This window comes from Lonchura striata, chromosome 1 (genome assembly GCF_046129695.1).
Source record: "Lonchura striata isolate bLonStr1 chromosome 1, bLonStr1.mat, whole genome shotgun sequence".
NCBI classification, from domain to species: Eukaryota; Metazoa; Chordata; class Aves; order Passeriformes; family Estrildidae; genus Lonchura; species Lonchura striata.
Window position 1 is genome coordinate 28,780,261 of NC_134603.1, and position 27,944 is coordinate 28,808,204.

Consider the following 27,944-nt stretch of genomic DNA (forward strand, 5'->3'; position numbering starts at 1 on the left):
AAAAGGTGCCGCGTTTACAGCAAGAGGAATTCTGCGGCACAAACAAAAGGTTATTTTCCAGAGTCACGAACACAGGAAAGATCTCAGGGAGCGTGTATCACATTTTTTAATTATTTATAAAGCGTAAAACACATGAAGAGAATTTTTTAACAAAAATTGTGCTGTGCTCATCTTCTCCAGAGCATCACACTGCTGCTTACGTACCCTAAGTCACTATGACATAGGGAGATACTGATTTATTCCCACCACTATTTACGAGTAGTGCTTTCCACCGCCCATCACCCAGGAAATTCCCAGATCCCTTGGATCCGTGAAATTTCTCACGGCGCTCCACACCCGCTCCCATTGCGCTGCCCTGCGCAGGCAACTCGCGGTATAGCGGGGCTTTATGGCAAGGCTAGGTGAAGCCACACTAAGAACCCGCACTTGGCAGAGGCCGGGGGCTTTCCTGTGCCCAGGAACTGGGAATGCGGACACCCCCGACCCTTCCTTCCCTGCGCGGCCGCACAGCCGCGAGGCTGGGACCTCATGGGCCGGCCCCACGCCGCAGGACTACAACTCCCAGAATGCCCCACGCGCCGGAAAGCGAAGCCCACGCTCGCTGGCGGGGCACGCCGGTCTTTGTAGGCCCGGCGCGGCCCCGCCCCGCCGCTCCCGGCAGGCCCCGCCCCCGCGCGGGCGGGCGCGGCGGTGGCGCGGCGGAGCGCGGCGGGAGCAGGTGAGCGGGGCCGCCGGGCGGGCGGGAGCGCAGCCCCGGCAGCTCGGGCAGCGACAGAGCGAGGCAGCGGGCGGCCCGTGCGGGAGGGCCCGCCGAGTGGAATCTCGCCGCTGCCCGTCCCGCGCCGGACGAGAACGGCCCCGCCGCCTCCGCGCGGCTCCCGCGCACCTGGTGGAGGCGGCGGCGGGCGGTGGCGCCGCGGGGTCCGGTCCCGCTCGGGCGGGACCGCGGGTACGAACACCCCGTTCCCCGGGGCGGGGCCTCGCCGCGCCTCCAGGTGTTTCCTCGGCCGGTTCCCGCAGCCGTGCGCAGGTCCCGGGAGGGCTCCCGGGCCCCGCCGGTGTCGCGGGCTCGGGGCCGCCGCTGGAGTTACGTAAAGTGGCGGCGGCGCTCCGAGCGCGGCCCCTCGGCGGCGGGGCCGGGCCGGGCGCTGCCGGCCGGTCCGGTTTGCTTCTCCTCGCGTTCGGAACCGTCAGCGGCGCTCCCTGATGGGCGGCTCTGGGGTGCGAGGTACCTGCAGCTGTTCCTCGTTCCGCAGCGGGCTCTGTGGGGCAGCAATTACTCCTCCGTGCGTGGGCGGTGATAAATGGCCCCCCAGTTCATAAGCAGGTAAAAAATGTTGTTAGGTAAGTTGGCTGAATTCGGCCCAAAATGATTATTAAAAAATCATGAAACCTAAGTTGTTTCTTTGTAAATTCCACTTATTCTATAGCTGACTTTCCTCAGTAGCACTTAAACCCTAAACATCAGAGATCAGCTTGTCTGCCTTGTCCAAATAGAGGCACAATATATGTAACCAGATCGCAAATAGTATTGCATAGCTAAAAGTCTTCTAAATCCAATTACAACTGTTAAGTATGGATTGCTTTGTTTCTAATCTATTATCCTTGAATCGTGTGGCTTACATGTTTCTCGCTGAATATACAAGCCATTAGTTTAAAAAGCTTTGGAACTGCGATAGCTGCAAGCTGCAGGCAAACCCTTTTTAAGTGGTTTTATTACAGCCTATTTGCTTTACCCGCAGAAAGAGAGGTGACTGCTGTAAACACCAGGATAAGTTGGTGTCATGCTGCTCTTGTAGCATGTGACGGCCGGGTTCCCGGGACTGTCCTATCCTGTTTCAGATCTTGCAGTTCAGCACTTCCAGCAAATGTTCTCTTTATTCTCTTTTCATTCTTAGCTCACCCCGGGAATCAAACTAAACAAAATACAGGCCCCGAACAGGAAGCAAATATCTTGTAGAAAGTCAAGAAAATAGCTAGACAAGAAAGTGCAGTCTCTGAAGTATCTCATAGGTATTATGAGCCATTTGCTCTTAAAGTTGGAGTGCTGCAATGATTCTGCTGATTCTGTGAAGCTGGGGTTGGAGCAAACTGAGCACACAAACCCTCCTTGCTGCACCGAGATAAGTAAGGAGTGACATGGTTTGTCTAAAATGATTTTTTTAATGAAATTGTTCTCAGTTCCTTTTATTGTGTGAATTGGCAGTAAGCTATATTCATAGATAAGGCTGGATTCCTAAGGTTGTGAACCTCCTTTGAGCATTGTATTTTTTTCTAATATTTAGTAGCCTTCATAAAGTCCAGATTGATTTGATTTTGAGCCCTCTTGTAAATATTTTACATACTAGGAAATTGCGATACTTCTACAGTTGAAGATGAGTTTACATATGTATTTAGGAATATATATGTGTTTGTGAGTCTGGTAATGTAATATTTTTGTATATTTCTTTCAACTCTTTTTACAAAAATAATATTCAAGTTAAGTGAAGCTGTGTGCTATATGCTCACTTGACCTGGCATTTCTGTTACTTAGAGAATACTTTCCTGTTACTTTTCAAAGTTAGAGGAATCTGTGTGTGACACAGGTGGTATCAACCCCTTTTATTTGTCTGTGGGTGTGTTTACTGTGTCAGATTGAGTCAAGAATAGCCTTCAGAAGAAAACAGTGTCATCATCAGCTTTAATACTCATCGACTTGCAATTTGGGGTGGCCTTGCAGAGTACGAAAGAAACTATACCAGAAAATGTACCCTGGGAGTGAGCTTAATGTAGAACAGCTGCTAATAAATGTCCAGGCAGCGGTACCAAATTAGAGCTGGTCTGAAAGGAAAGTTGCTGAAGCACGTACAGTGCAGGTGTTGGCCTCTCAACACCAAGGGCTTTGTCCTCAGGGTGGTCTGTGTTGAGCTCTCTTGCTTGCCAGATAGGTGCAGCTGCTCAGAAATTCGTGTGCAGTTAAGAGTCATGTGTAGTATGTAAACAAGCTCAAGATAGTAAGTTCTTGACTGGCGTTTCACTTTAAAGGAGGAAGTTCTAGGAAAGACTGTTGTTAACTATACAGTTAACTATTGTAATTGGTGAAAATGTCATTGTGGGGTTTGGGGTTTGCTTTGGTTCTTTTCATAAAGTGATGAAAAGCACAGGGTTTTTTTGCATCTTAAAATTCCATGAACTCCTAGGTTAGCTTCAACAAATAGCCTCCGAGATGTGGGTTTATTTTCCACTCCAGGTTCACAGTCATGCAACAGAGGATAATCACTTTTTACATATAGATTTTTTGATTTCTTTGCAGTCTGGACTCACTTAAGTTCTTCCTTTTACAGGAATTTAATCCTATACCTCCCAATAACATAGCTAGCTGGGACATTGTTTAAGGGCATGCTTTCAATTCCTTGTGCTGGTAACATGGAAGAGTCACTTAAGCAGTAAGTGAAAAAGGAGTTACCTTTTTTAGTGTTTAATTTAGATACTGTTCAGAGAATATTGCTAGAGAAAATTTATCAGACGATGCTTCACACCTTGCATTAAAGAAAAATTATTGCAGAGCTTATTGTTTGAGGCAGAAAATAGATTTTCTTACTGAGGTATAGGTGAAAAAAAGGATTTAGATGTAGCTCCAGGAGTACATCTTGTCTTGGAAACAGGTGTGACTTGCTTCTCTCACATGGAGTGAGGCTGAAGCAGGTCAGATGTCTGACACGTGGCTTCACTCACAGAGCCAGGCACAGGACTGTGCTGCAACAGAAGCTGCTAGATACTTCAAATCCCATCCCTGGCCAGCTGAGTGAGTCAGCAGGGTTTATGGTACTGACAGTTCAGCTCCCTTCATATGCTACTGAGTGTCCAGCCTCATTCCACAGTGAAGCAGATAGTCCCAAGAAATGACTGCCAGTTTGAAATTGTTCTCCTGGTCAAGTTAACTGAATTTTCTGACAGACAGTGTATGAAGACTTCCCAATGGAGCTGGAAGGATGACTTTGTTTTTTCCTTCACTCAAGGAATTTGTTCAAGAGAATTTTTCAGTCTTCCTCGTGGTAGTTCATTTAAAATTTATGTCTTTATTCCTGTGCTCTAGGATTAGTTTAGAGCAAGCATCACTTCATACTCACAATTAGGAATGTCATTTGGTTTTGCTACAGTAGATGATTGATTGTCTGATGTGAATCAGGTTGGCGGTTTCCCATTTCACAGCTTCCTGCAGCCTCCTGGTTGATTAGTTTATTCCTGGGTAGATGGATCATGGCTCAAATCCTGTTAATCCAAAGAGGTGGCATTTAATTTGCATCTTGTAAGAGCTCTTCTTTGTGTACTTTGTTAAAATGAGGAGATGGTGCTTTTTTTGGCAGTTTGATACTGCTGTCTTAATTTTTTTTTCTGAAATGTATACACATGCATGCAAAAGACTCATTTGAAATGCTTTTGTTGAAGAAAAAAATACTATTTTTTATTTATATTTTTATGTACACTTTTTTTTTCCATTTTAATCTTCTGGAATGGAAAACTACCTGCTGTAACAACCCTGCTTTTGATATGCATGCTTGTAAAGCATAATTGCACCAATTCAGACTCCAGAAAATGTGCACATTTAGCATTGTGACAAATGTCTGCAGCATTATATACAACAGAGTTGTTTTGAAAAAATATTTTGCATTGAAAACAGATCCATTATACTTCAGGGAATGTGTAATATGCAAGTATGTTTTCACCTAAGTTGTTTACTGTCATGTCTTTTGATTCATGTCATGTGTATTGTTGCCTGTGTGCTTGGCTTGCATAGTTTGCAGTGGATGTCTTATAGAACCAATTCTGAGAAAACCTTTTGTACCATTTAGGTGAAACAGTCACTGAAAGTATACTTCTTCTTACATGACAGAAAAATTGCTGACTCTTTGGATAAAACCAAATAACACTTAAGTCTTAAAGGACAAAATAATTTTTTCTTTTGTAATCTTGTTTTGTCCTCTTTGCTGTTTTAATTTTAAAAGTTGTGGAAGACAGAACTTTTGTAAAGCAGTCTGTCAAATGATTGAGATACAACCTAAAAGCCAGATTCTTTGTGAAATTGTTTTACCATCATTACTGCTGTGTACCATCTCAGAGCTAATACAGATCTTTTTCCCAAAGCTTGTAGTGTTGCTTTGATTTAAAAATGACAGCAATATTTTCTGTCCTTAATTGCAGATACTGTTCCTGAAAACAAGAGGAAACATGGTTTATATAGCAAATGAAGCTTAAATTCCTGGACCAAAAATTGAGGGCCTTTTTTCATGAAGGATGGCAACGCCATATGTTCCTGTTCCTATTCCTATTGGAAGTTCATCATCCAGCTTTACAAACAGAAACCAAAGAAGTTCTTCCTTTGGGAGCATTTCAACAAGTTCGAGCTCCTCGAAAGGACAGCTGGAGGACTCTACAGTTGATAGTTTTAAAAAGATGAGCGTGCCTGACCAGATTGGTTCCACGTCATCTGCGTGTAGCAGTCCCCTTGTTAGGACTAAATTTACAGGTCTGGATACATCCATAGAATACAGTACACAGCCTGTAGAAGAAATAGAGCAGAATGAAGATTCCAGGACCTGGGAAGATCGACCATCCACACCTACTATTCTGGGCTATGAGGTGATGGAGGAAAGGGCAAAATTCACTGTAAGTTTTGGGTGTAGTATAGTTGATCCTGTAATGACAAGATAACAATTGAATGTGCTTTGCATTGTCTTTCAGTAATTAATCCTGCAGTTCAGGGATGTTATCAGTTTAGCTTCAAAGTACTTCCTGACAGGAAAATACCATTCTTATTATACAGGTGGGAAAACTAGGACTAGAAAGCAGTCTTTCCTGTAATTGTGTGTGTGGAATAGAAGGAATTAATTATGTTTCATATATCAATTTCTGCTGGAAAAGTCAGGAATTCCTTGAAGCCACAGTTCTTATGAAATGGAAGTTGTGTCAGTTCTACGTAGTTGAACTTTTTAAGTAAAATGTAGTCTTTTATTTGTCATGAGTAATAAGAAACCTTGACATTAGCCCTTTGTAGTTATAAGTAATTTACAACATTTCTGTTGAAGTGCAAACATGTAGATTTCAACTTCTTGCCCAGCTCAGTTTCTAGTAAGGGGAAATCTGTTCTGCAGACAGACTGAGAAGTCGCTTATGCCATATCTTGTACCAGAACAGCAGTCTATCTGGTTTATATTGATTTTTCTCGAAGTGCACTGTAGCTGGCAGTTCATTTTTTTTTGCATGCCATAAATATATCAATGTACTTCCACATTTGTTTTTATGCGTGTTGTTGAAATATTTCTTTGAGATAATACAGCAGTGCTTGTGGGACTGATGGCTGTTTGTTACTGATTATTGATTACATTACTTAAGATGAACAATATTAATCAGAAATAGGTAAGGAGAAGGAAATAGCAGACCAGTTTTTTTTTCCTCCTATTTTCTTTTAGATTAGAGAAATGCATTAGAGAAATGCACTTTATGACAGTTAAATACTAATGAAATCAAGATCTTTTCACAGAAAGTTAAGTAATGATGCTTTTTAATTATTTGAGAATGATACCCTGTCTTTTCCTGAGATTTTCAGCTTCTAACATCTTTGTGCATGTTAGCATAGGAGAAGAGCAGAATTTTTTTAATGGGCAGATTAGAAAAATTGTTTTAAATAATAACCTTCAAAACTAAAACAACAGTTGATATTGTTATATGTACAATAATTAGTCTGCAAATACCACAGAATCATTTAGGTTGGAAAAGACCTCTGAGATCAAGTCCAGCCTTTGGTCACCCCCTTGACAACAAGATACTGGTACAAAGTGCTACCTCCACTCATTTCTTGAGTAACTCCAGGGATAGTGACTCCACTACCGCCCTGGGCAGCTCGTTGCAATGTTTAACCTCCCTTTCCATGAAGGAATTCTTCTTGATGTTTGATCTGAACCTCCCCTGGCATAGATTGAGGCCATTTCCTCTTGTTCTGTCACTGGTTGTCTGGGAGAAGAGACTGACCCACACCTGGCTACAGCCTCCTTTCAGGTGGTTGTAGGGAGCCATAATGTCTCTCCTGGGCCTCCTTGTCTCCAGGATAAATGTCCCCAGTTCCTTCAGCCACTCCTCACATGACTTATCCTCTAGACCTTTCACCAGCATGTTGCCCTTCTTTGGACATTCTCCACTGTGTCTTCCTTGAAGACATTGCCAAGACATATTCCAGTGTGCCTGTAAGGTGTTCTTCTGTATTAACAATGATAACTTTGTCTCTTTATTGTATGTGGAAGGCCAGGTCACGGTACAAGTGAAACATTCTTCCATTGTAAAATGCTTGGATGCTTTTTTGCTCTTCCTGATTTCACTTCTATTGCTGAGTTGGCTTCTGAAACAATTAACTGTTTGTTTTCAGCTGTGTGTTCTGCATGCAGTTTGCTGTTGTGCATTAAAGCCAGCAAGAAATTAGTCCTAAGAATTTGAGTTGCTTTTGCAATACTAAATCAGTGAGATTTAGAAGACAGTGGAAATCAAATTAAATCACTAGTAAAAGAGAGGAGACTCAAATACTGAATTCTTTGTTTTACTGTTGGTTGCATGTCATAGTTTAAAAAAATAAGAATCTGATTAAGCTGCATGATGTCCAAGCTTTGGGACTTAGATGCTAATGCATGTTAGAGTCCATGGTTGCTGAAGCTTATGTGAGAGAAAACCTAGGCTGAAAAATATCTCCTTGTAAACATTTAGTCTTAAGTAAATTTACAGTCCTGGAATCTTCAATTAGCTTTTTTTTTTTTTTTTTAGCCAAGTAGAAATGATAATGAGGTGCTGAATCAGCCACAGAATGTTACCACATATAGGTGTATTTTCATTCATATTTTTTTATTTATAGAATAAAGCAATTAATGTTTGTGTGGAATCAAATTAATTTGTTGATTTAAAACCTTAAAGAAAAGCCTAAAACCACCCAACCACCTTTTTTTTAACTTTGGCTGGGAAACCAAACATGTTTGTTTCAGGTTGCCCATAATTTTGAGGCCAGTAATCACAAGTTGATTGCACTCCCTGTTACAGTTAAGTTCGCTGTAATTGGTGAACTTTCTTTTTTAAGTTATCTAATGTTCACTTGGAAATTACTCCATTATTTCTCATATACATGTTCAGACAATGCTTTTGCAGAACTTAGAGTAGAATACAAGAATAGAATACTGATTAGCAAGTAAATTCGCATATTCCAAAGTTTCTTCTTCTGTGTGTTTTACTGTGTACTAGCAAAGAGTCTTCATAATTTTGTATTTATTTCTTAATTTTATTTATGAAAATAAAACTGCTTATACTTTTAGAATGACAGCAAAGTAATATTTGGGTACACATTTATAAAATGCAAGGCAGAAAAATTATATTTTAATGATGGTTTTGTAAGCATGTCCTGCAGCTTGAATTTTAAAAGCTAATAGCTTTTTCCTCTGTCACAATCTATGACTTCCACAGATGATGTAACTTGAAAGTGAAATTGTGTTGAAAACATTGATAGCAAGTACTTGCTGAAAAATTGCTTTTGATTTGCACCATAGCTATCTGTAGTTTCTGTAATTATCTGGAACTTAATATATTGTGGAATACAAAATTGCTAGTAACAGTCTCAGACCTGTACAGAAGTTGGCTAGCACTGGGGTTATCACATATTGGGACTGCAATAAGCAAAATACACTTACCAGCTAAGACAACCTGCTGTGACAGCGTGAGGTACTGGAGAAGATTTTACTACATAACAGATTAGAAAATGCTTTAAATAGCATTTGATTAAATGAGGGATTGTTCATAATTATAATTCTAAAAATACCTTTTTCTTTCTTGTATTATATTTTTTACATACAGAGTGGGCAAAATAACCCAGTACAATTGCAGAACCTACGTTGGAGGGAGTAAGGTTATGACATTAGACACTGTTTAATGTTGTCTAGTTGAAGTTGTGTTGTTAGATTTATTGTGTTCAGGTATTGGAATATTAATCCTCCTAAAAAGTAATTGTAGTATTACCCATCATCATTGTTTTGTTTCTTTATCCATTTGCCTTTAAATAGGAGTATGGTGCTACTGTGCTGTTGTGCTGCTAAATCTGATTCAGAGAATCCATTACTTCAATTACACAGTGATGGTATCATCATTCTGATGCAGTTTTCTAGTGAAATCGTATTTGCCTGGAAAGACAAAACCTAGTGTTCGGGACAAATGCAAAGGAGGATGTAATTTTATTCTGCATCATTTCTCCTTGTGAAGCAAGTCAGAGGAGACATTTTCAATATCACAGTATTTGATTATTAACAGTCATCTTAAAAATAGAGAGGCCTCCAGGATCAATGAGTAAAACTGTAATTTAGCAAAGGTTAAAGTAGACCTCTGAAACACACTTCCCTTACTTCTTTGATAGCCAAGCCTTTTGTTCTGCTGGGCAATACATTCTTTCTTACAGACAGAAATAGTTATATGTATTTAGCAATTACAGGAACTACTTCCATAAATTCTGAATTAATTTAAACTCTTTGTACTGATAATTGTTATTTGCATTTCTTTTACTCTAATTAAGATTTTTTTTTATCCATGAGTTTTATTTAATTAAGAAACAGAGGATCATTTCAGCCTTCCAGACAATGCAGTGTGAAGTTTTGTGCATTTTTCTGATATTTCTGTCTTTCCACACAGGTATACAAAATACTGGTGAAAAGAAATCCAGAGGAAAGCTGGGTGGTTTTCAGACGGTACACAGATTTCTCCAGGCTTAATGACAAGGTGCGAATTATAAACTGGTAAATTCTCTGCTATCTTACCTCACTTCTCTCATGTCTTTTTTGTCATATTTTCTATTTTTTTTCTGATTTTAACACATACGAAACTAATACTGTATTAATGACTGGAAAAATATGATTCCTCATTTTTTCAAAGATACACGAAACAGCTACCGCTGATGTAAAGAAGATGTAACAACTTCATCTGAAGCTGTTAGTGTGCTTCAAACTTTTTATTTATTCCTAGTTTATATTATAAAGGAATTAACTCTTGAATACTTATCCCCTGTATGGAAGTAGAACTGGAGGCTGTATTCTCTTGCAGGAATACAGTAGTTGCTTAGTTTTTCTGTGTAACAAACTCAAACTGTTTTGTTAATCATAAAACTGAAGTTTCATGAATATAAATATATTCTTTGTAAGTTGTTTTCAGTGTCTTCAAAGTTAATAGTGAAATATTGTATCAGATCTTTAAATATGGAGGAAACACCAGATGAATAGGAATTCTGGGCCAACAACTTAGTATTTTTAGAATACTTGAAAGGAAAAAATGCTTGTCTGAAAGGCACAGGTTTTTATGATTGGTAAATAGTGTTTAACTATCAAAAGTAGAGAAACAATTGCACTTTTCATTTTCATCGTTTAGCACGCTTTCTGCCAGAATGTTCTTTCATGTTTCACCATGAACCTTGTTTCTTTACCCATTGTGAGGGATTTTTTGTACAGGTTATCACTTTGGATTTGTGTCCCTAATCAACTAAGAGCTAAATTCAGCTGCAGTTTTGAAAATGGACTTGAACTTTAAAATTTCTCTGGGTTCTCATTCAAATAGGTTAAACTATCTTCTAGGCTACCTTTGAAACACCAGTGGTGTTTAAATTGCTAAATGTAAATTAGTTTAGAGATTTATTTCTGAAGAAATTCCTGTCTTAAATACAGTCTATCTTAAATTAAGGAATGTCTTGGTATTGGCAGAAGCCTGACTTCTTTGGAGACAAATGATCTTGGTATGTCAACTCAGGTTTTGAAAGTCCAAGTCATACAGCAGTTTGCATTTTGAACAGCTATGTCAGGTCAAGAATTGGCTTACGTCTGTTGACTTAGTGTGGTTGTCAGTGGTTTTAAAAATTAAAATGCCAAAATATCTATTAGAATAAATACTTAAATTTTACACATGAAGCCCTTAGTCTTTGTCATCAAATGTTTGGCAAAAATAATTGGCTTTTACCATTATTTCTAGGTATTAATATTTCTGTTTAAAAGAAGAATCTGTATTTTTTAGAATTTGTGTCACTATCTGAAGCTTTTTCACCTTTCAGTATACATCTAAATCATTTACTCTTTGGTCTGTAAGACATTATACTTTTTATAATACAGAAATGTCAGCTCTAGGAGCTTAAACCACCATTCAGGAAGCATCAGAGAATTACAAAATAGTAACATAATAATAGTTTGAAAACACATAATGAAATGGCCATTCTTAAGAAGCAAAAAGTTTACCATTTCTCCCCAAGACTGTGACTCATGTGACATGTGTAATGTGTCACATGGTGATGCAGGAAGGAGTAGGAAAGGTGCTGGATCCAAGCAAGCAATCACAGCCAGAATAAGTTGTCAGACCCATGGGTTTCCTTGCTGTGTCCGAGGAGAACTCAAGAAAGAATGCCTCAGAACTGTGCTGTTGAGAATTAATTAGACCCTGACAGCAGCTGGGTCTTACATTCTTCATCCACAAAAGGAGTAATCTGTGGGTAGGTGTACTCTCTCTCTTTAGGATTAAATTACTTGATCCCTGTTACCAGACAGGTCAAAGTACCATTAAGCAGAAATCGGTGTGGTTGAAAAGCTTTCCCAGTAATGGTTATCTGCTGTCTTCTGTACAACTATCAGGAACTCGTTTTGTTACATTCCATGGGTTCTGTTCTATTCAGATACATTCTTATATATATATATGGCATTAATGATAACTTGGTAAGAGATGAAGGAACTTGGGAGGACCAAATATAAACTTGAAGATACAAAGAAGACTCTAATATCAAGATGAAGTTCAGTAAGAGGAAAACAGACTTAAATAATTAAATTTGGAAATAAAGATCAAGGCTTTAACAATAAACCATTCTGTAAATAAGGAACTCATATTTATCATGGGCTATTTGAATAAACAATACTTGTGATCTTTATAAAGCACCTCATGCTGTGAAACAATACTTACATAAGCAAAGGTAAGCCATTAATGTGTTCTTCCTTTAAAGTATGTAGGTAGAGAGATGCTATTTGAAGTGCAGTGTCTGTTCTAATTTTTCTAAAACTTAATCTGGTGAAAGAGCTGCCCATTATAATTTTCTATCATAGCAACATTCATATTAATATAATCTGTGTACACAGATCATCTCCTGACAGAAGTTGGCTAGATCCTGTATTCAGAAAAAAAGATTAAACAATTCTTGTGGGAGCTGAGATACCGGATTTTATAAAACTGATTTGCTTTTCCATGGTGGTTGTAAATCCTCTCCCAGATTTTTCTTTCCAAACATAACTTCGAAAAATTGTTTTTTTATAAAAGTTGTTTTTATTATCATGTATATTAGAAAAATAATTTACACCCTTGGAGAGGTTAATTGTATAAATTTATGCTCCCATTCACTTGCATATTTTATTTCTGAATTCAAATTAACAATCTGGGTGTTTCTGATGTCAACTACACCCCATTGTTTTTAAGTAACTCAGAAATGCAGTTTTGCATGTTACTAGGGTTTGAGCCATACTTGCTTATTGAAATTTTATTATTCTGGGTGTACAAAGTGCTACTCTTTACAAGATATCATGCATGTGTTGTAATTTATTCTTCTAACCCCCCAAGAAAGACAAGTTGCAGATTTGCAGATCTGTAATGGGGTTTTATTCTATATATATGTATATGTAGTACTTATTATCCCTGAGTAGTTTAGAAGAAATACCACTGAAATTATTATTCATCTGATACTTGTTTTTAGTTTTCTTATGTTTACAGACTCAGGCTGTAAACAGCAGACTCAGACATTAAATAACAAAGCAAAGGTTTTCATTCCTATTTTTGTGTGTTAAATTTGAGGAAAAATACAAAGCACTCTGTTGCATAAGGTAGCAAGTGACAGAACTCTAACTGCAGTTTAAGTTGTAATTTGGATTATACTTATGGCTGAGACTTATCTTGTGCTTGAACTTTAACAGAAGTCAGAAATGTCTTATAAATCCGAGTAAATTCAGTGCCTGTGGCAAAATTAGTATTTTTTCTCAATTTTTTTTGTCTTTCATTTAAATTTCAGCTAAAAGATATGTTTCCAGGCTTTCGGTTGGCCCTTCCGCCAAAGCGCTGGTTTAAGGATAATTACAATCCTGACTTCTTGGAAGATCGACAGCTGGGGCTGCAGGCATTCCTCCAGAACCTAGTAGCTCACAAAGATATTGCTAACTGGTAGGTGATTAACCTTTGCTGGTTCATTTGTGGCTTTTTTCTCTTTTTTTTTCTTTTTTTGTGGCTATATTCCTCTTATAAAACTCCTAGACTCCAGCAGTGTGGTGAGGGATTTCAGTAACATTCATGTTGTGCATTTGGTCATTATGTGAATTATTCAGTGTCCTTTTAAATTTAGTCTCATCTTAGCATAAAAAAGTGCAGTTGCAGTGTTTTGTACAGGGATAACTAAAAGCTGTCATATTTAAAATGTTAGAATAGTGCCATGTTTATTCCTAAAATGTTACTTCTCTGTGTTTAATGCAGAATTGATAACATTGTTAATTTATACAAGGCTTTCACAATGGAGAGTACCTACACTATTACACAGTTAATTCTTAAAATGTGTATTAAACTACAGGTTTTTTATCGACATGACATGAAAGGAATTTACAGGTTCCTGTACATAAGTAAATGTAAATCACAAATCAAGGAAGTCTTGATAGTTCAGAAAACATAATGTGTTTTTTGAACAGCAAAAGTGCAAAGATTTCTTTCAACAGCATCTTTTTTGTACAAACTGGGAGATTCTTCCAAAGCAGGAAAATGACCAGAATGTAATTCTGACAAATGAAATGTAAAATAATTTTATTACAGACTAGAAGAGAATTTAAGTAAGCAACTTGCTAGAGGCAAAGCAGTTATCGTTAAAACCTTTGCCAGCACCAGAAATAAAAAAGTTAAGGTTGCTATAGTAGAGATTCTTCGAGGAATGAGTCTAAGAACCTGTCATCATCTGAAACTTCATTCAAAATAAAGAGTAAGAAATGTTCTAAAGTAAACCTAATTCCCTTGAGACGTTTAAAGGAACAAAATGTTGAAATTGCCAAGCTGTGCTGTGGACTGTTGAGATCATATAGTGCTCATACCTACTTTACTTTTTAGTAGAAGGGGTGTTACTACATTTGACGTTTTTATAGGGCGTTCGACTGCTGAGTCTGGAAACTAGGGATTTGTACATCAGTCTGACTTTGGTACTGCTTGTAGTAAAAAAAAACCCAAAGTGGTAAGTGGATAAATAAAAATTATGCAATGTCTCCTTTAGAGACAAACGAGCAGTTATGACAGGGCTTGTATAAAATGGTTAAAAGACAAGGGGGAAAGCACTGATAGAAATTTAGGGGTGGTGCCAATGGAATGTTAGATCACAGTTGCGGACACTTGAACATCTTGAAATTATCTGGAGAATGGAATGAACAATGAGATCACAAACTATTGTTGAAGGATCCTGAGGTACTGAGTGACTAACATCAATTTTTGTGTCTTGAAGTAGAAAATGACACCCATAAGTACACCCGCACAGATTTATGAACTCAGCTGGTTTTGCAACTTGGAAAATTACTATTGGTATTGATACCACTAGTTTCCTGAATCAGTTCAGTACTCAGCAAAAGTCAAAAAGTTTCATTAAAATCATTAGAGGAACTTCAAAGGGAAGAAGTTATTGCTCTGGGAATCTGAATTGTATTTCCATATAGTTCAGTGCTAAAGCACAGCATTCCATCTTAAAGGAGGTGTCTGTTAGAGGTACAGAGAAAGCAAGCAAAAACAGATGAAGCTGCAGAAAAATTTCCCTGCAAGAAGAGTTCTCTTTAGTCTGTTGTCTTAGATGAGACAAACAGGGCATGTGAAATCATCAAAGGTGAGAGGGAAGATGAGTAAGGAATATTAAATATTTTGATGATTCATAGTCATCCTGAGTATGTCATGCTGAGTGGCAAAGCTTTGTTGTGAGATGTCAAAGATTAAATGGTTTAAAAAAGAAATGGGGCTCAACTTACGAGTTTCTGTGTCAGTGGCTATTAAATATGATTATACGAGTGAGGTATGCAGCTGAGAAGTTTAAAAACTTCCTAATAATTAAATTACATAAAAATAGGTGTGCTAAAAAGAAAAGGAATCAATCTCATCCCTAAATATAACTTTTGCTATTCTGCTGGGGACACACTAGTGAATGGAATAGACTTGGTTAAATAGATCTGAAGTCTTTATGCTTCATATTGTTGCAGCTAGTTTAGCATTTCAGCTGGCTTATTTGTATCTTAGTGATGGATCATATTGGACAAAATAGTGTTTGTCGTATTTTAAGGCAAATATTCCAAATTGAAATTTTTAGACTGCATTGGGTAACATATACAAAAAGGAATTAAAATGCTTGTGGAATCTGTTTTTTGGCCAATAAAGAGATGGTTAACTGAAATGCAGTTTTGTAGTACTTTTATGTAGGCTTCTGCATGAAGACAAAAATTTTTAATACATTTTATAACCTATTGATATGGTTCTAATGTTTGGATCTGTGGAAGGTCTGAATTCCTCAGGAAGTGATTAGAATGAGGGAGATTTGACCATCTAATATATTTACCCACTTACCACAGAATAAATTTACTATTAATGGGAATTAATACTTGTACCTCACATGAGCAGTGGTGAGCATTTCACCCTGTTTTTGCCTTTAAAACTCAACATTTACTTCTCCTGTTTTGCCAATAAATCAAACTGCTTGGTTCAGACCTAAACCAAAAAAGCCTGTTATCTTTGTAGAGAAGTCAATTTTATTTCTCTTTATGTACTGTATTGACAGTGGGAAATTTGCCCTTCAGGGATAGGAGACCTCATTTCGTGTACCTATTTTTTAATAAAACTAGATTCACAAAGTATTTTAAAGATAAAATGGAGGATAATATATGCAGGTGGCTAAATTTAGAGTTTGTGGTATATAAATTCTCATGTTTTATCCTGTATTGTAGATTCAGTGAAAGATCAAATTGAAATTCACCCAAAGAGTTAAAAAGTGGTCAGAAAATTTCATATAACTCATTAAGTGGGAGAAAGAAGTTTAACCTGCTAAACAGAAGCATCATCTGGCTTTATATAGATGACAGAGCTGTCCTGTCTCCACCCTGTATAAGAAGCTTGGAAGGGAGGAACTTGGTCAGCTTGGAGTCAGGCATCCTGTGAGCTGCACTGCCCCTTTCCCCTCCCTAGGGCTGGCACTGCTCCCCCTGGAGAGGGAGGTCAGCCAGCACGTGTGAACAGCAAGCTCTGGCACAGGACTGAAAAGATCCCTGTGGTACTTTAAAGGCAGAATCCTCCATTCATGAAATGAAAAGAAGAGGTGTGCCACATGCAGAGGAGAGCAGGGTCAGAGCAGACTCTCCGAGCAAAGCTAGGCTGTGAATAAATGTTCATGCCATCAGGTGCCTATTTTAGAAACAACAAAGTGAATGCTCAGTGTATTTTAAATAAATGTTCTTTAGAGTATTTTTAAAACTAAAATGATAGTGTAATGCGTGATTAGTGTTTGAAGAAATTTCTCCTCATTTGGTTTGCCACATCTGAAGCTGGCTGATTAGGATGGCAGCTGGATGAAAGTTTCCTTTCTTGTGTTTGTGCTTTGTGAAAACCTCAAATGCAGAGAATGAGTGGAAAACTGAAAATTACTGCCTCTTCCTTGGGGCCCAGGTGGGAGGAAGAGACAGGAAATTAAGTCTAGATTACCATTTTTCATTTTTGTATGCTCATTGCAGTAGGAGATGATTTAAAGATTTACAGTAGTGAGAGGAAGCACAGCATTGCTCCTAAGTTGCTGCTTGCTAATTAATTGTGAATACAGTGTTCTGATTTGAGGTTATTTGAAGAAGAATTAATTCAGCTGAGCAGGAAACTCTTAAAAAGGTGGCTGAAGGGGACATGTTTGGAGATGCTTAGGAGTTCTGTGAAAAGTAATCTAAATTTGGAAGACAGAATGAGTCAGATGCTTGAAATACTCTGTAGTAAACCACAGGATTACACCTACTTCCTTCTTCTGGCCTTTGCAAAACAACACACAGAGCAGGGGAGATGGCAACTGTTGCACAAATCCAAATGGAATGCATTTGTTTGAAATGTGTATTCAGAGATGGCTATGTAGTAGATCCATGACACATTGTGTTCTATTATTTTATAATTTATTATTTATACAAAAATATACACTGTATATATAAAAATTACATAATGTGTATGTCAATGGATTATGATCTTTGCAAAATGGAGATAGGTGTACATGTTTTAGTACTCATGCTTAAATGCCCTGATACTACCTGAAGGGATCTGCATATGGATTTTGACAGCATACTTTTCATCCATCGTATAATACTAATTTTATAATACTTATTTTTCTCCAGGATAATTATTTTCAAACCTCTTCAATACCAAAGTAATAAACTTGCCAATTGTCATGTAGCAACAAATTCTATGACAATTTTTTAAAAATCATGAAAAATCATGTTCTAAAACTGCTTGCTCATCTTCATAAGTTACATTCTAAATACTGTCCCTGGTCAACACAATACTTGGGAGTAAATTTGAGGATGTATATTTTTGTGTCAGCTAAAGAAATACCTCCATTTTGCGATCATTATTAAGTGTTGTTGCTGGTTTTGTACTTCCAGTAATTCACTCTCTTTTATTTGGTAAAGCCTTGCAGTGAGAGAATTTCTTTGTCTGGATGATCCTCCGGGTCCTTTTGACAGTCTAGAAGAGAGCAGGGTAAGTGCTAAATAGTAGGATAGAAATATAATGCAAAAAGCAGGTGTTTTTAGAATATTGTTAGATCTGTATAATGATACAGAATGAAAAACTTCTGTTTCTGTTCTTTCACAAAAATCACAAAAGGATGTGTTTCTAGAATGGGCATAGTCTGATAATTGGTACACACTGATCATCTTTGATTGCTGTACTTCATCCCTGTCCCAAAATACATATCTTCTTTTTTGCCTTTCATGAGCCATGGATGAAGTTTATTTTTTAAAGCAACTACTTATGTAATGCACCTACTGAATATAAGGAGAGATTTTATAAGTTTATATTCAGCACATTGTTACAGTGCTTATACCTTAGACTTCAGGTCTTGCAGGGAAATGTTTCTTGCTACAAAATGACAGAATCATGGAATGGTTTGAGTTCGAAGGAACCTTAAAGATCACCTACTTCCAACACTGTCATGGGAAGGGATGCCTTCTCATGCAGTGAATGCAGTTAAATGATTAATTCTCCCCACCAAAAATAGTGTTCTTGCAGAAAACTAAGTAGTGTAAAGTAGTGTTGTAAACCAGCAGCCTTTCAACATGCCTATGAGCACACTGAACAAATAATATTGTGTGCTGCAGTCTGTTTTCTTAGAAATAAATTTTACTGATATGCAGTGCTGTATCAAGATTGTCTAGAGCAGATGATCTTCTTTTTCTTGCTTTGTAGAATAACTGTGTTTTTGAATTGCATGTATATTGTTAGTCTTGCAGAAATTATGAATGTTAAATGATGCTCATTCAACTAAATTTATATTTGCCAGCTTGTTTTGCATGTGTGTAGGATTGCCTTGGTTCTCATTACGTTACTATGTGCATGTGAAAGATTTGGTATGGTTTTTGTGTCACAAGCTCGTATTTGATTTCTATACTGTAGGAATATAAAAAGATAAAAGACTTTAGGTAGTGTAAAAAGGCTCTAGAAAGTAGACATAAAGTTAAGAAAGGTTGGGAGACTTAATAAAGTTACTTACCTTTTTGTATTCCTACACTGTACAATCCCTTTCCATCACTGATATTTAAACTGATGGAATTTTTTTTTAATTACCATAATTATTTGTTCCAATAATATAAAAAATGTAAGTGCCTTCTTCATTGAAATTTCAGTCATGCTTGCTGTGGTGAAATCTGTGTTATTCTTCCACTGGAATTTAATCAAACCATTGAAACAGCTGTGCTGCTGTAGTTTTAGCTATTACCAATTCCTGTGAAGTTGTTGAGACAGTTGTTTTCCAAAAGATACCACACCTTATTTATAGAGTGACTGGTGTTGGAATGGACTTCTTGAGATCATCTGTTCCAGCCCTCCTGACTCAAGTAAGGTCAGCTACTGCAAGTTGCTCAGGTCCATGTCCAGTAAGGTTTTTAATATTCTACAGAGGAGACTTCACAGCCTTTCTGTCCAGCCTGCTCCAGTGGCTGACCACCAGTGCAGTAAAAAGGTGCAACCTCTCAGGTCCCATGGACATTAGTATATCCAGTTTAAGTGCTCCCTGATCTGGTCTTCTCCCACTGCAGATGAGTTTGTCTAGACCTTCCTTCTGGCTGCAGGGTATTAATTACTCAAGGCTGTTTTTTCCAATCAACACAACAAGTCCGTGGTTTCCCATCTTTCTTTTGTTGATGACATACTTGTAGAATCTTTTTTTTTTTTTTTTTTTGTTTCTTTTCACATGCCTTGCCTGATTCAGCTCCAGGTTGTCCTTCACTTTCATAATCCTGTCCCTGTAAGATTAGACAGCAGCCTTATGTTCCTTCTGTGTCATCTCCATGCTTTCACCCCTAGTAGAATTGCTTTATATGTCTGAGCTCAGGAGACCCTTGCTCATCTACACAGCCCACCTGCAACCTTGTTGAGCTGTACTTACTGACCCTGCAGGTGGTTATTCTTAGATATCAACTTGCTCTCCTGGACTGCTCTTTGCTCCAAGGTGTTTTCTCATGGATTCTTTCTTCCAGGCAGGTTTCTGAATAGATTTGAAGTCTGCTCAACCTGAAATTTGTGGTTGTAGTCATGCTTTTTGTTTTGCTTCTGATTGTTAGGAGAAACCCTAAACTCCTGCATGCTAAAAGCATCTATAGCCATCCCTTACTGTTTGTTGCTTTTTTTTATTTCTTTTCCTGGACTGCCTTATAGAGGAAAAGCACCAAGGTTCATATACTTATTCCTGGAGTTCATTTTTAAAGATATCTCAAAACTTTTATTTTGCCTTTCTATTACCATCCAAAGCATTGCAGAAATATCTGTTTTCTTCATGATGGAAAATATGGATATCTTATATTTGGTTTATGTCCATTCTGTTATCCCAAGGACTTGCCAAAACACATTTATCTTTTCCAGGGGAGAGATACAGGTACCTGTTTCATTGGAAGCTGATAAGGCCAATAAATTTAGTCACAGAAAAGTAGGCAAATACTCATTAATTTTTTTTTTGTCATATCCTTGATAGTTGTTTCCACATATCTTTTCCCAACCATCTCTGTTTCATGATCTGAAGAAGGAAGCAAAGCTGTTATCCTGTCTGAAAGGTGATCCATCAGAATTACAGGAAAAAATTAGTCCATCCTGGGTGTTAAAACTTTCAGACTCCAGGTGTCCCACTGTCTAAAGAACAAGATAGCTCATTACACACTGTTTCCTTTCTCAACTTTGGTTCACTTTTCTGCTGTTACAGCATCCTTCAGAATATACTGATGTTTCCTTACTCATTTGCAAACAGTGCCTGTGTTTGCTTGGGCAGCTCATACCCAGATTGCAGTTAGAAATGAGTTTTTCCCAAAGGCTTTATTCAATTCTCAGAAAAATGAAACAGTTTTCAACACTTGTGCAATATTTTTATCTATTTTGTATATAGAGAAATTGCCATGTGCATACAGCTAAAGGTTGAAATAATAAACTTAATTATATTCTTAAGGAAATAATGTCCAATTTTCAGTTAGGGTATCTGAATATTGAATATTTTTTCAAAAATTCAACCTTGAATATTTTTACCAAGAGCAGAAAAAATTACTTAATTGGCTTGGCTGAAATGGGATGACTGCTTAACCAGAGTGATAGCTATAGCAATCACCACAAATGCTGTGTCAAGAGTGAGTTGTGTGACACATGCTCTTGGCTCTAGTTGACATGAATAAAGCTATAGCTTAACTCATGACTGGTCTTCAAGTGCCTGTCAGCAAAGATAAATTTGCTATCTGAGTCAATAAAATAAATTAAAATTCCATGGAAAAAATAGGGTTGTTGAACTTAAAACTCCTCATTTGTTTGTACTGTATAATTCCAGGAAAACGTAACATTTTAAAGAGCATGAGTCTGCTTCAGTTTAAACAAGTGATAGTATATTCTTGATGTTTGTAGCCTGTTTTAAAACTTTAGGACAAACAGTATCTTAACAGCATTGTTCATATTGCGCTAATATAAAATATTTATATTCAGTGGACTCTGAGTTAGTGATTAGTTGCAGGTAAGATTAAGCCAAGGAAGCCTCTCACTTGGGGCTCTTATTTATACATGTAAATTACTAAATCAGAGTTGCACATGACTATTGGAAGACTTGTGCTTTCCAGTAACAGATGAGGAGGCTCTGTGCCAATGCTTCTGTCACTTCCTGCATTCAGAGGATGTTGCATTAGACATGGGCTCGTCACGTTGGGTTTTGTGATTGCTCACTGACAGATCCATCAGGGTGTGTGATACAGACATGCCATGCTCAGCAGAGGAACCCAGCATATTTGTCATGGCTGAGTAGTTAGTGTTCACAGCATGCTATTACACTTTTCCAAAATTTTTTTTACTGGTCTTCTGATTGTCATGATTTCATATTTGTAGCAGGTGTTTGGTACAGAAGTGTACAGCTTTGTCTTTATCCTGGGTAAGGAAGGACTATGTACTTAATCCAAGTACTCCTCACATCGTGGGAATATACAGATACTTTGAAACTGACTTTCAAGTCATGTGGAAACAAAACTTTAGGAGGAGAAAAGGAAGCAGGGAGTTCAGTTTATGTTCAATATAGGCAAAAAGGTTCAAAATCAGGAACTACTCTTCTAGTGTCTCCCTTGTTGTGAGACAAGCAGTATTGAATTGATGGTGGTCACACAGGTGACTCCAAAAATGGAGGCAAGCATCAGCATTTTATTGCCCTACATTAAAAATCATACCTTTTTTCTGTGAATTCCCACAGACAGCAACACTAACTCCTTCCTCTCTCCACAGCTGGCCAACCCACCTTTTTATAATACACATCCCTATTGGACACAGCTGTGACCTATTAAGGGCAAGGCTGCTTCCAATCTTGGGTAATTAGTAGAGCTGCAACTCATCAGTGGCAAGATTGCCCACAGCACCATCTCTATTCTCTTAGAATCCATTCTCCCACGATTAAATAAATAATAAATCCCATAATTCAATATGATCATAATTATATGATTAAAGTATTTGCATTGCAGGTTAGTGTAATAAATTCACCATCCAAAGCAAAGCAGCATTATTAAGATAAGAATTTTGTTTAAAATTTACATAGCTTTTTATAGTAATTAATCTGAAGACAAGCAGCTATAATACTGTTACAGGTTGATATTTCTAAGAGAAAAGTTAATAAAAGCAGTCCACTGAAGTTAGATTGAAGATGTTCTTAAATTTGTCTTTTAGGCTTTCTGTGAAACTCTGGAGGAAACAAATTATCGCCTACAAAAAGAACTGCTTGAAAAACAAAGGGAGGTTGAATCACTGAAGAAATTATTAACTGAAAAGCAACTTCATATTGATGCTGTTGAAAGAAGAATTAGGTATGTAGAAATTTTAAGGGTTTTAGGAGGTTATCTCCATGAAAGCATTTTCTCCATCTAGTCACAATCCCCAGCTTTAGCTGTATCTTGGAAACCATTTTCCCTACATAACCACAGACAAAGCAATATTTTCAGTAAGCTCTTTCTTGTATTCTGGCTAAAAAGCTATTTAGTACAAATGACTGAGAAACTTGTCCTATCTTTTCCCTCTAATGTAACAGTGATTGTTTTCTAATCCTTTTAAGTCCTGTATAGATAGAGCAAGATTTTGTTCTGCTTTTGAAATGTTGAAAATGTGAAATGCCCTGCTAGAGATGAGTGAGAAAATTGCTTTGAGTTACAAAATTCTGTCTGTACTCAAAGCTTTGACAGAGCATAGTGATCAAGCAGTTATATATCTGTAATAATTTAATTTTGTTCTGAATTGCTTGAATGAGATGCTGCAGGTATCATTTAAATAGCATGGGAGGTTGTCCACTTAAACCCGAGGGAAAATGGTACCTGTCTGCTAAATTCTGTAGCAGGAGCTGTTGATTGATTGATATTGTGCTATCCATTGTCCCATTAGAGTCAGTATTGCAGCATTTCCTTACCAAAAGAGTGAATTCCTATGGTCCCATTAGAACTTCATAGAATCATAGAATTATTTAGGAACCTTAAAGATCATCCAGTTTCTGCTAGACCAGGTAGTTCAAGGCCCCATCCAACCTAGCCTTGAACGCTTTCAGGGATAGAGCAGTCACTTCTCTGGGCAACCTGTTCCAGTGCCTCCCACCTCACAGTAAAGAATCTCTTCTTAACATGAGATCAGATGAAAAAACATTCCCTCTGCATGTGTGTCAGACCAGAGGCAGTGAAGAAATTTATTAAAAAAAAAAAGAAAATAACTTTGATTTTAATAGTGAATGGGATGCTGAGTCCAGCATATCCAGGATGACTAACAATCACACCTTAAAATGTTCTAGTGAAATACCTTTGGAAAAGGCTTTAAATGCAATTATTGTGGCTGACTGAAAATTCAGATCAGAATACAATATTCAGTTTGTTGCTTACTCCTGAAGGCAAGTAGTTACATTTGGAAGATGCTTCCCCTGTTTGATAAGACAGTTATGACATGCTCCTGCTTTAAATAGTTAAATAGTCAGGAAAAGTTAAATAATTTGCATTTGGCTAAAACAGGATAGGAAATTCTGTGTGACAGAAAAAAGGCATGAATAGCAACAAAGGACTTGATATTTTCGTGTTTTTCCCAAAAATAGATTACATTTTTTAAATACTCAAACACTGCTAGTTTCCCAGACAGATAAAGTCAGTGAAAGTCAGCCACATAGTGTCTGAAGTCTTGATGAAAAATAACTTCTGTGCCTTCTGGCTGTAAAAATAAACAAGATCACAAGTTTTTTCTGTAAAGAACTTCAGCTTGTCTGATAGTAAATGAACCCAAAAGAAATATGTCTGTCTTTGGCCTTGTTGAAGTAGAATTTTTATTTGATAGCCCAACAAGAATTAAGTACCTTATGCCCACACACTCTAAAGGCCAGGTACCTACAATGGATGTGAGGCAGAAGGGGACAGCTGGACAAGTCCTGAGACTTGCAGGACTATTATTATTATTGCTGGATTTGGCTCAAACATAGGCTGGTAGTCATGATACAGAATGCTGTTAAGGCTTTATATAAAATGCATGCATTAAAATAGAATAATAACAACAGTAGTTAGAGCAATTTTAAAAGGGAAAGAAATAACTTTAAACACAAAATGGATCACAAGCTTTTGTTTCCAGTTCAAGTCACAGCTTGCGAAATGTTTTGGAAAAAAGGATTTCTTTGGTCAATCTACATGACCATATTCCCATTTGTAGCTAAGCTACCTGGACCATTATCTTGTGTTGCCATTAAGAAAAAAATTGTCTTATTACCAATGGAAAAATTTATTGCTTTGAAATTTAGTGTGTGGTTTTGTAAAGTTACAGTGAAAAAGTATTGAAGAAATCTTTTTGTCATCCTCGTGTCTTCCTTTTTCCTATAATTTGGTTATAATCCTTCTGCCTTTTAGGCAAGATGTGTGTGGCTTAGTCTGAATGTAATTTTTTACCTTGAGTCATACACACTTCTCTGGAACTTGGATTTTGTGATGCTACTAAATTGTCACACAACCAGAGAATGATAAAATGGCCTGGGTTGGAAGGGACCTGAAAGATCATCTAATTCCAAACCCCCTGCCATGAGCAAGGACACCTTCCACTAGACCAGAGCTCTATCCTACCTGGCCTTGAGCACTTCCAGGGATGGGGCATCCACAGCTTCTCTGGGCAGCCTGTTCCAGTGCCTCAGCACCATGACAATAAAGATTTTTTTCCTAATATCCAATCTAAACCTGCCCTCTTTCAGTTTGAAGCCATTTTCTCTCAGGGGAACAGTCCTGTCAGTACAGGCTCTCTGAATCTTTCTTTTAGGTTCCCTTCAGGTACTGGAATGCCGCAATTAGGTCACGCCAAAGCCATCTCTTCTCCAGGCTGAGCAATCCCAATTCTCTGAGCCTTTCCTTATAGGAAAGGTGCACCATCCCTCTAATCATCTTGGTGGCTCAGAGATTTAGAGGACTGAATTTAGTTTAGGAATAAGCAGCTGGAGCAAATAAACTGTTAAAATAGCTATCCAGTGCAAGCCCTGCCATCTCTGTACCAGTCAAAGAAATGGGGCATGCAGGAGTGAGACTGAAAGGTTACTTTCAGTCTTGTTGCAGAAACTGTCAGGGTTAAAATGAAACAAAGTTCTTCAGTGACAAATGTTTGCTGTATAGATTGGTGGTACTCTGTTCTTATCTGTTGTAGGGATTTATCTTTAGGAAACATGACTCGTCAAATGTCAGGAGAAGAAAGTGAGTGCAGTGGTGAGGTGGAGTCTTCTGCAGTAGAAGCAGACCAGGGTACCCTGGGTGAGGACAGCTGGTAAATACTATTATTTTACTTGTATTTTAGTTATTCTTAAAGTATGTGTTTTGAAATGTTTAGTCTTGCATTAATTCTGCACAGCTGAGAAATTCATCATTTTACTGCACCTCTCTGCTGCATAAAGCCCCTCAGGATAGATAATTTTAGATCTAGAATAAGCGATAAGTTTAAAAAGCTTTGTCAATGTTTTGTGGATTGTCTGCATAAAATGGCTGTAGAAAATCATACCGGTTTCCACTTATTGATCTGTCTTTGCAGCTCAGACAAAGAGAACCACAAGCCATGCTGGAGTGGCTCTTTGGCTGGAAATTCTGTCCCAGAAATTGAAGTTGCTGAAGTTGCCTATACCACGGATGAAGAATAGCTGAGCAGCAGCGGCTGTTATCTGGGAAAGGTCCATGTTAAGGGTGTATCTGTGGGTAGGATCATAGAGTAGCTGTGAAGAATTCACAGCAAAGAGCAAGAATGCACATATTGAATGTTTACATAAATCCTTACAAATTATTAATGTAAGAAATATATCCAGTGCTGCTTTGATTTCAGTTTTTATCTAGCCTTTATGTATTTAATATATTGAAGTCTAATAAGGGCTAAAATCAGCTAAAGTTTAGATAGTGTATATACACAATTTGGCTGACTTTCCTAGCAGAATGACAAAAGGTTTCACATTAAATCATGGAACATATCTAATTCATATTGCCACCATTGTGACATATTCGATGTGTTCCTCTGTTTGGTATTTGTGTTTTCTTACAGCCATAAAATAATGCTTGCTGAAGTAAAAATGGACTCATTTGTGTATAGGAATGGAGAATGTGTTGGTTTTAAATTCTAAAGTTGAAGAAAGTTTCTCTGGAAGTTTTATGCAATGTAATAGGAAAACTTCCAGTACCAAAAGAAAAGTAGTTACAAAATGAGATATAGTTGGACATTGTCAAATGGTCATTTTTGCTGAAAGAACTGATCTGAGACCCCCAAAACACTGTGTATTTTCATCCCAAGATAGCATGCTGTAATACCTTTTGTTCAGTAATGCTGCTTTGAAAATCTGGGATACCTTTATCATATACATTTAACAACAAGATCTATAAATTTGCCTTTTTCTCAGAACACTACCTCTTGCCACCTTGCTAATGCATTCATGTTTGTTTAAAAATATTCCAGATGATATGGAGGCTGTTGAAAGACTTGTAAAGAAGCCATATTTTTTCCTGCACAGTTCATAACTAGATTGAATCTAGTTCCAGTGTATTTTTGTTTCAATATATTGTACACATGGGGATGTTGGTACCTATGTTGTATAGCCTATTTTTCAAAATGTATTAAGACAGGAGATGCACTTTATAATTAAGACTCCATTGTGCCAAGTTTGGTTGGCTAATTGGTTGAGAAATGGGAGTTACAGGGAGAGGATTATGTAGTGCCTTTTTGTATTTTACTTGTTCATTGCTGCAGAATTTTGTTACAGTGCTCTGGGTCAATTCTGTGGAATCTTTGATACAGCATTTTTCTGTTCTTCACTTATTTACTGAAAGTGCCTTGTTTTATTATGCTTTTCCAATAGAAAGAATGCTGTTTTCTTGTTTTGTTTTGTTGGTTTTTGTTTGCCCTATACCACCCACATCATTGTTTAATATTGTCAATATGCAGTGTCTTTGTGCTGGAGTTTTCAAAGGGAGCTTTGTACTTCAGGCTATGCATACAATGACCTTTATGCAGAACTGTATAAACCTTCCTGGTGAAATAAAACTATGGACAAAACACCTGGTTTGGTTTGGGTTTTTTTTTGTTGTTTTTTTTTGCATTGTAGAAAAAAAGAAACATTTTTATTTCCTTGTCAAGTAGAAGGATGAAATACTGCTAGAATGATACATTTCTTACCTCAGAGATTTCCTGCACTTACTCAGCCCTGGTCTGAATCCTGTTTTTACCAAAAATTGTCAGCATGAAAATGAATGAGAATGCTGTCACATCAGAAACCTTGCTGTACTCCTGTTGAAGGTAGAAGTAAAAAAGGAACTGATTTTTTTTTTTAATATCCTACATAAATCCTCATAGATTTTGAGTGAACTCAATATTTAGCACATTATTGAAAATACATGAAATCTTGTGTCAGATGTCACTTATATATTTGAAAAGATCAAACTTTGTCTATTAAAATCTTGTTAGGTTTACAACTGTAAAGATTTTTAAAATATCAAAAAGGTGCTTTGGTCATACATGCCTGGGATTTCTAAAGTCCAGCAGGTGCATCTACAAATCTAGACATTGAAGAAAGGAGTAATATAATTTAGAGTTTAGTCATGAGAGAGCAAAGGAATTAAAACTTCAGGATTTAAAAGATACTTTGCTAACCCGAGTATTTGGTGTTCTAT

General features: G+C 37.5%; 1 protein-coding gene across 3 annotated transcripts; it reads left to right on the forward strand.

Annotated features, from left to right (window-relative positions):
• The first annotated feature begins 662 nt into the window (after positions 1-662).
• On the forward strand, positions 663-27,330 carry SNX16 (sorting nexin 16). 3 transcript variants are annotated; one of them, XM_021550551.3, is made up of 8 exons: positions 663-718; positions 5,182-5,646; positions 9,688-9,774; positions 13,076-13,224; positions 17,721-17,790; positions 22,480-22,616; positions 25,450-25,566; positions 25,828-27,330. In XM_021550551.3, exons 2-8 carry the CDS (start codon positions 5,275-5,277, stop codon positions 25,931-25,933), a joined length of 1,038 nt encoding a protein of 345 aa, XP_021406226.1. In that variant the 5' UTR covers positions 663-718; positions 5,182-5,274; the 3' UTR covers positions 25,934-27,330. The 3 variants fall into 3 exon arrangements, with proteins under 3 accessions (XP_021406226.1, XP_021406228.1, XP_021406227.1); XM_021550552.3 differs by lacking the exon at positions 663-718 and adding an exon at positions 1,117-1,327; XM_021550553.3 differs by lacking the exon at positions 25,450-25,566.
• The last annotated feature ends 614 nt before the right edge of the window (positions 27,331-27,944 follow it).

Coding starts and splice junctions, on each gene's coding strand:
- SNX16 (XM_021550551.3), top strand. CDS start 5,275: ATGGCAACGCCATATGTTCCTGTTCCTATTCCTATTGGAAGTTCATCA. Junction 5,647..9,687: donor AGGAAAGGGCAAAATTCACT/GTAAGTTTTGGG, acceptor CTTTCCACACAG/GTATACAAAATACTGGTGAA. Junction 9,775..13,075: donor TCTCCAGGCTTAATGACAAG/GTGCGAATTATA, acceptor TTTAAATTTCAG/CTAAAAGATATGTTTCCAGG.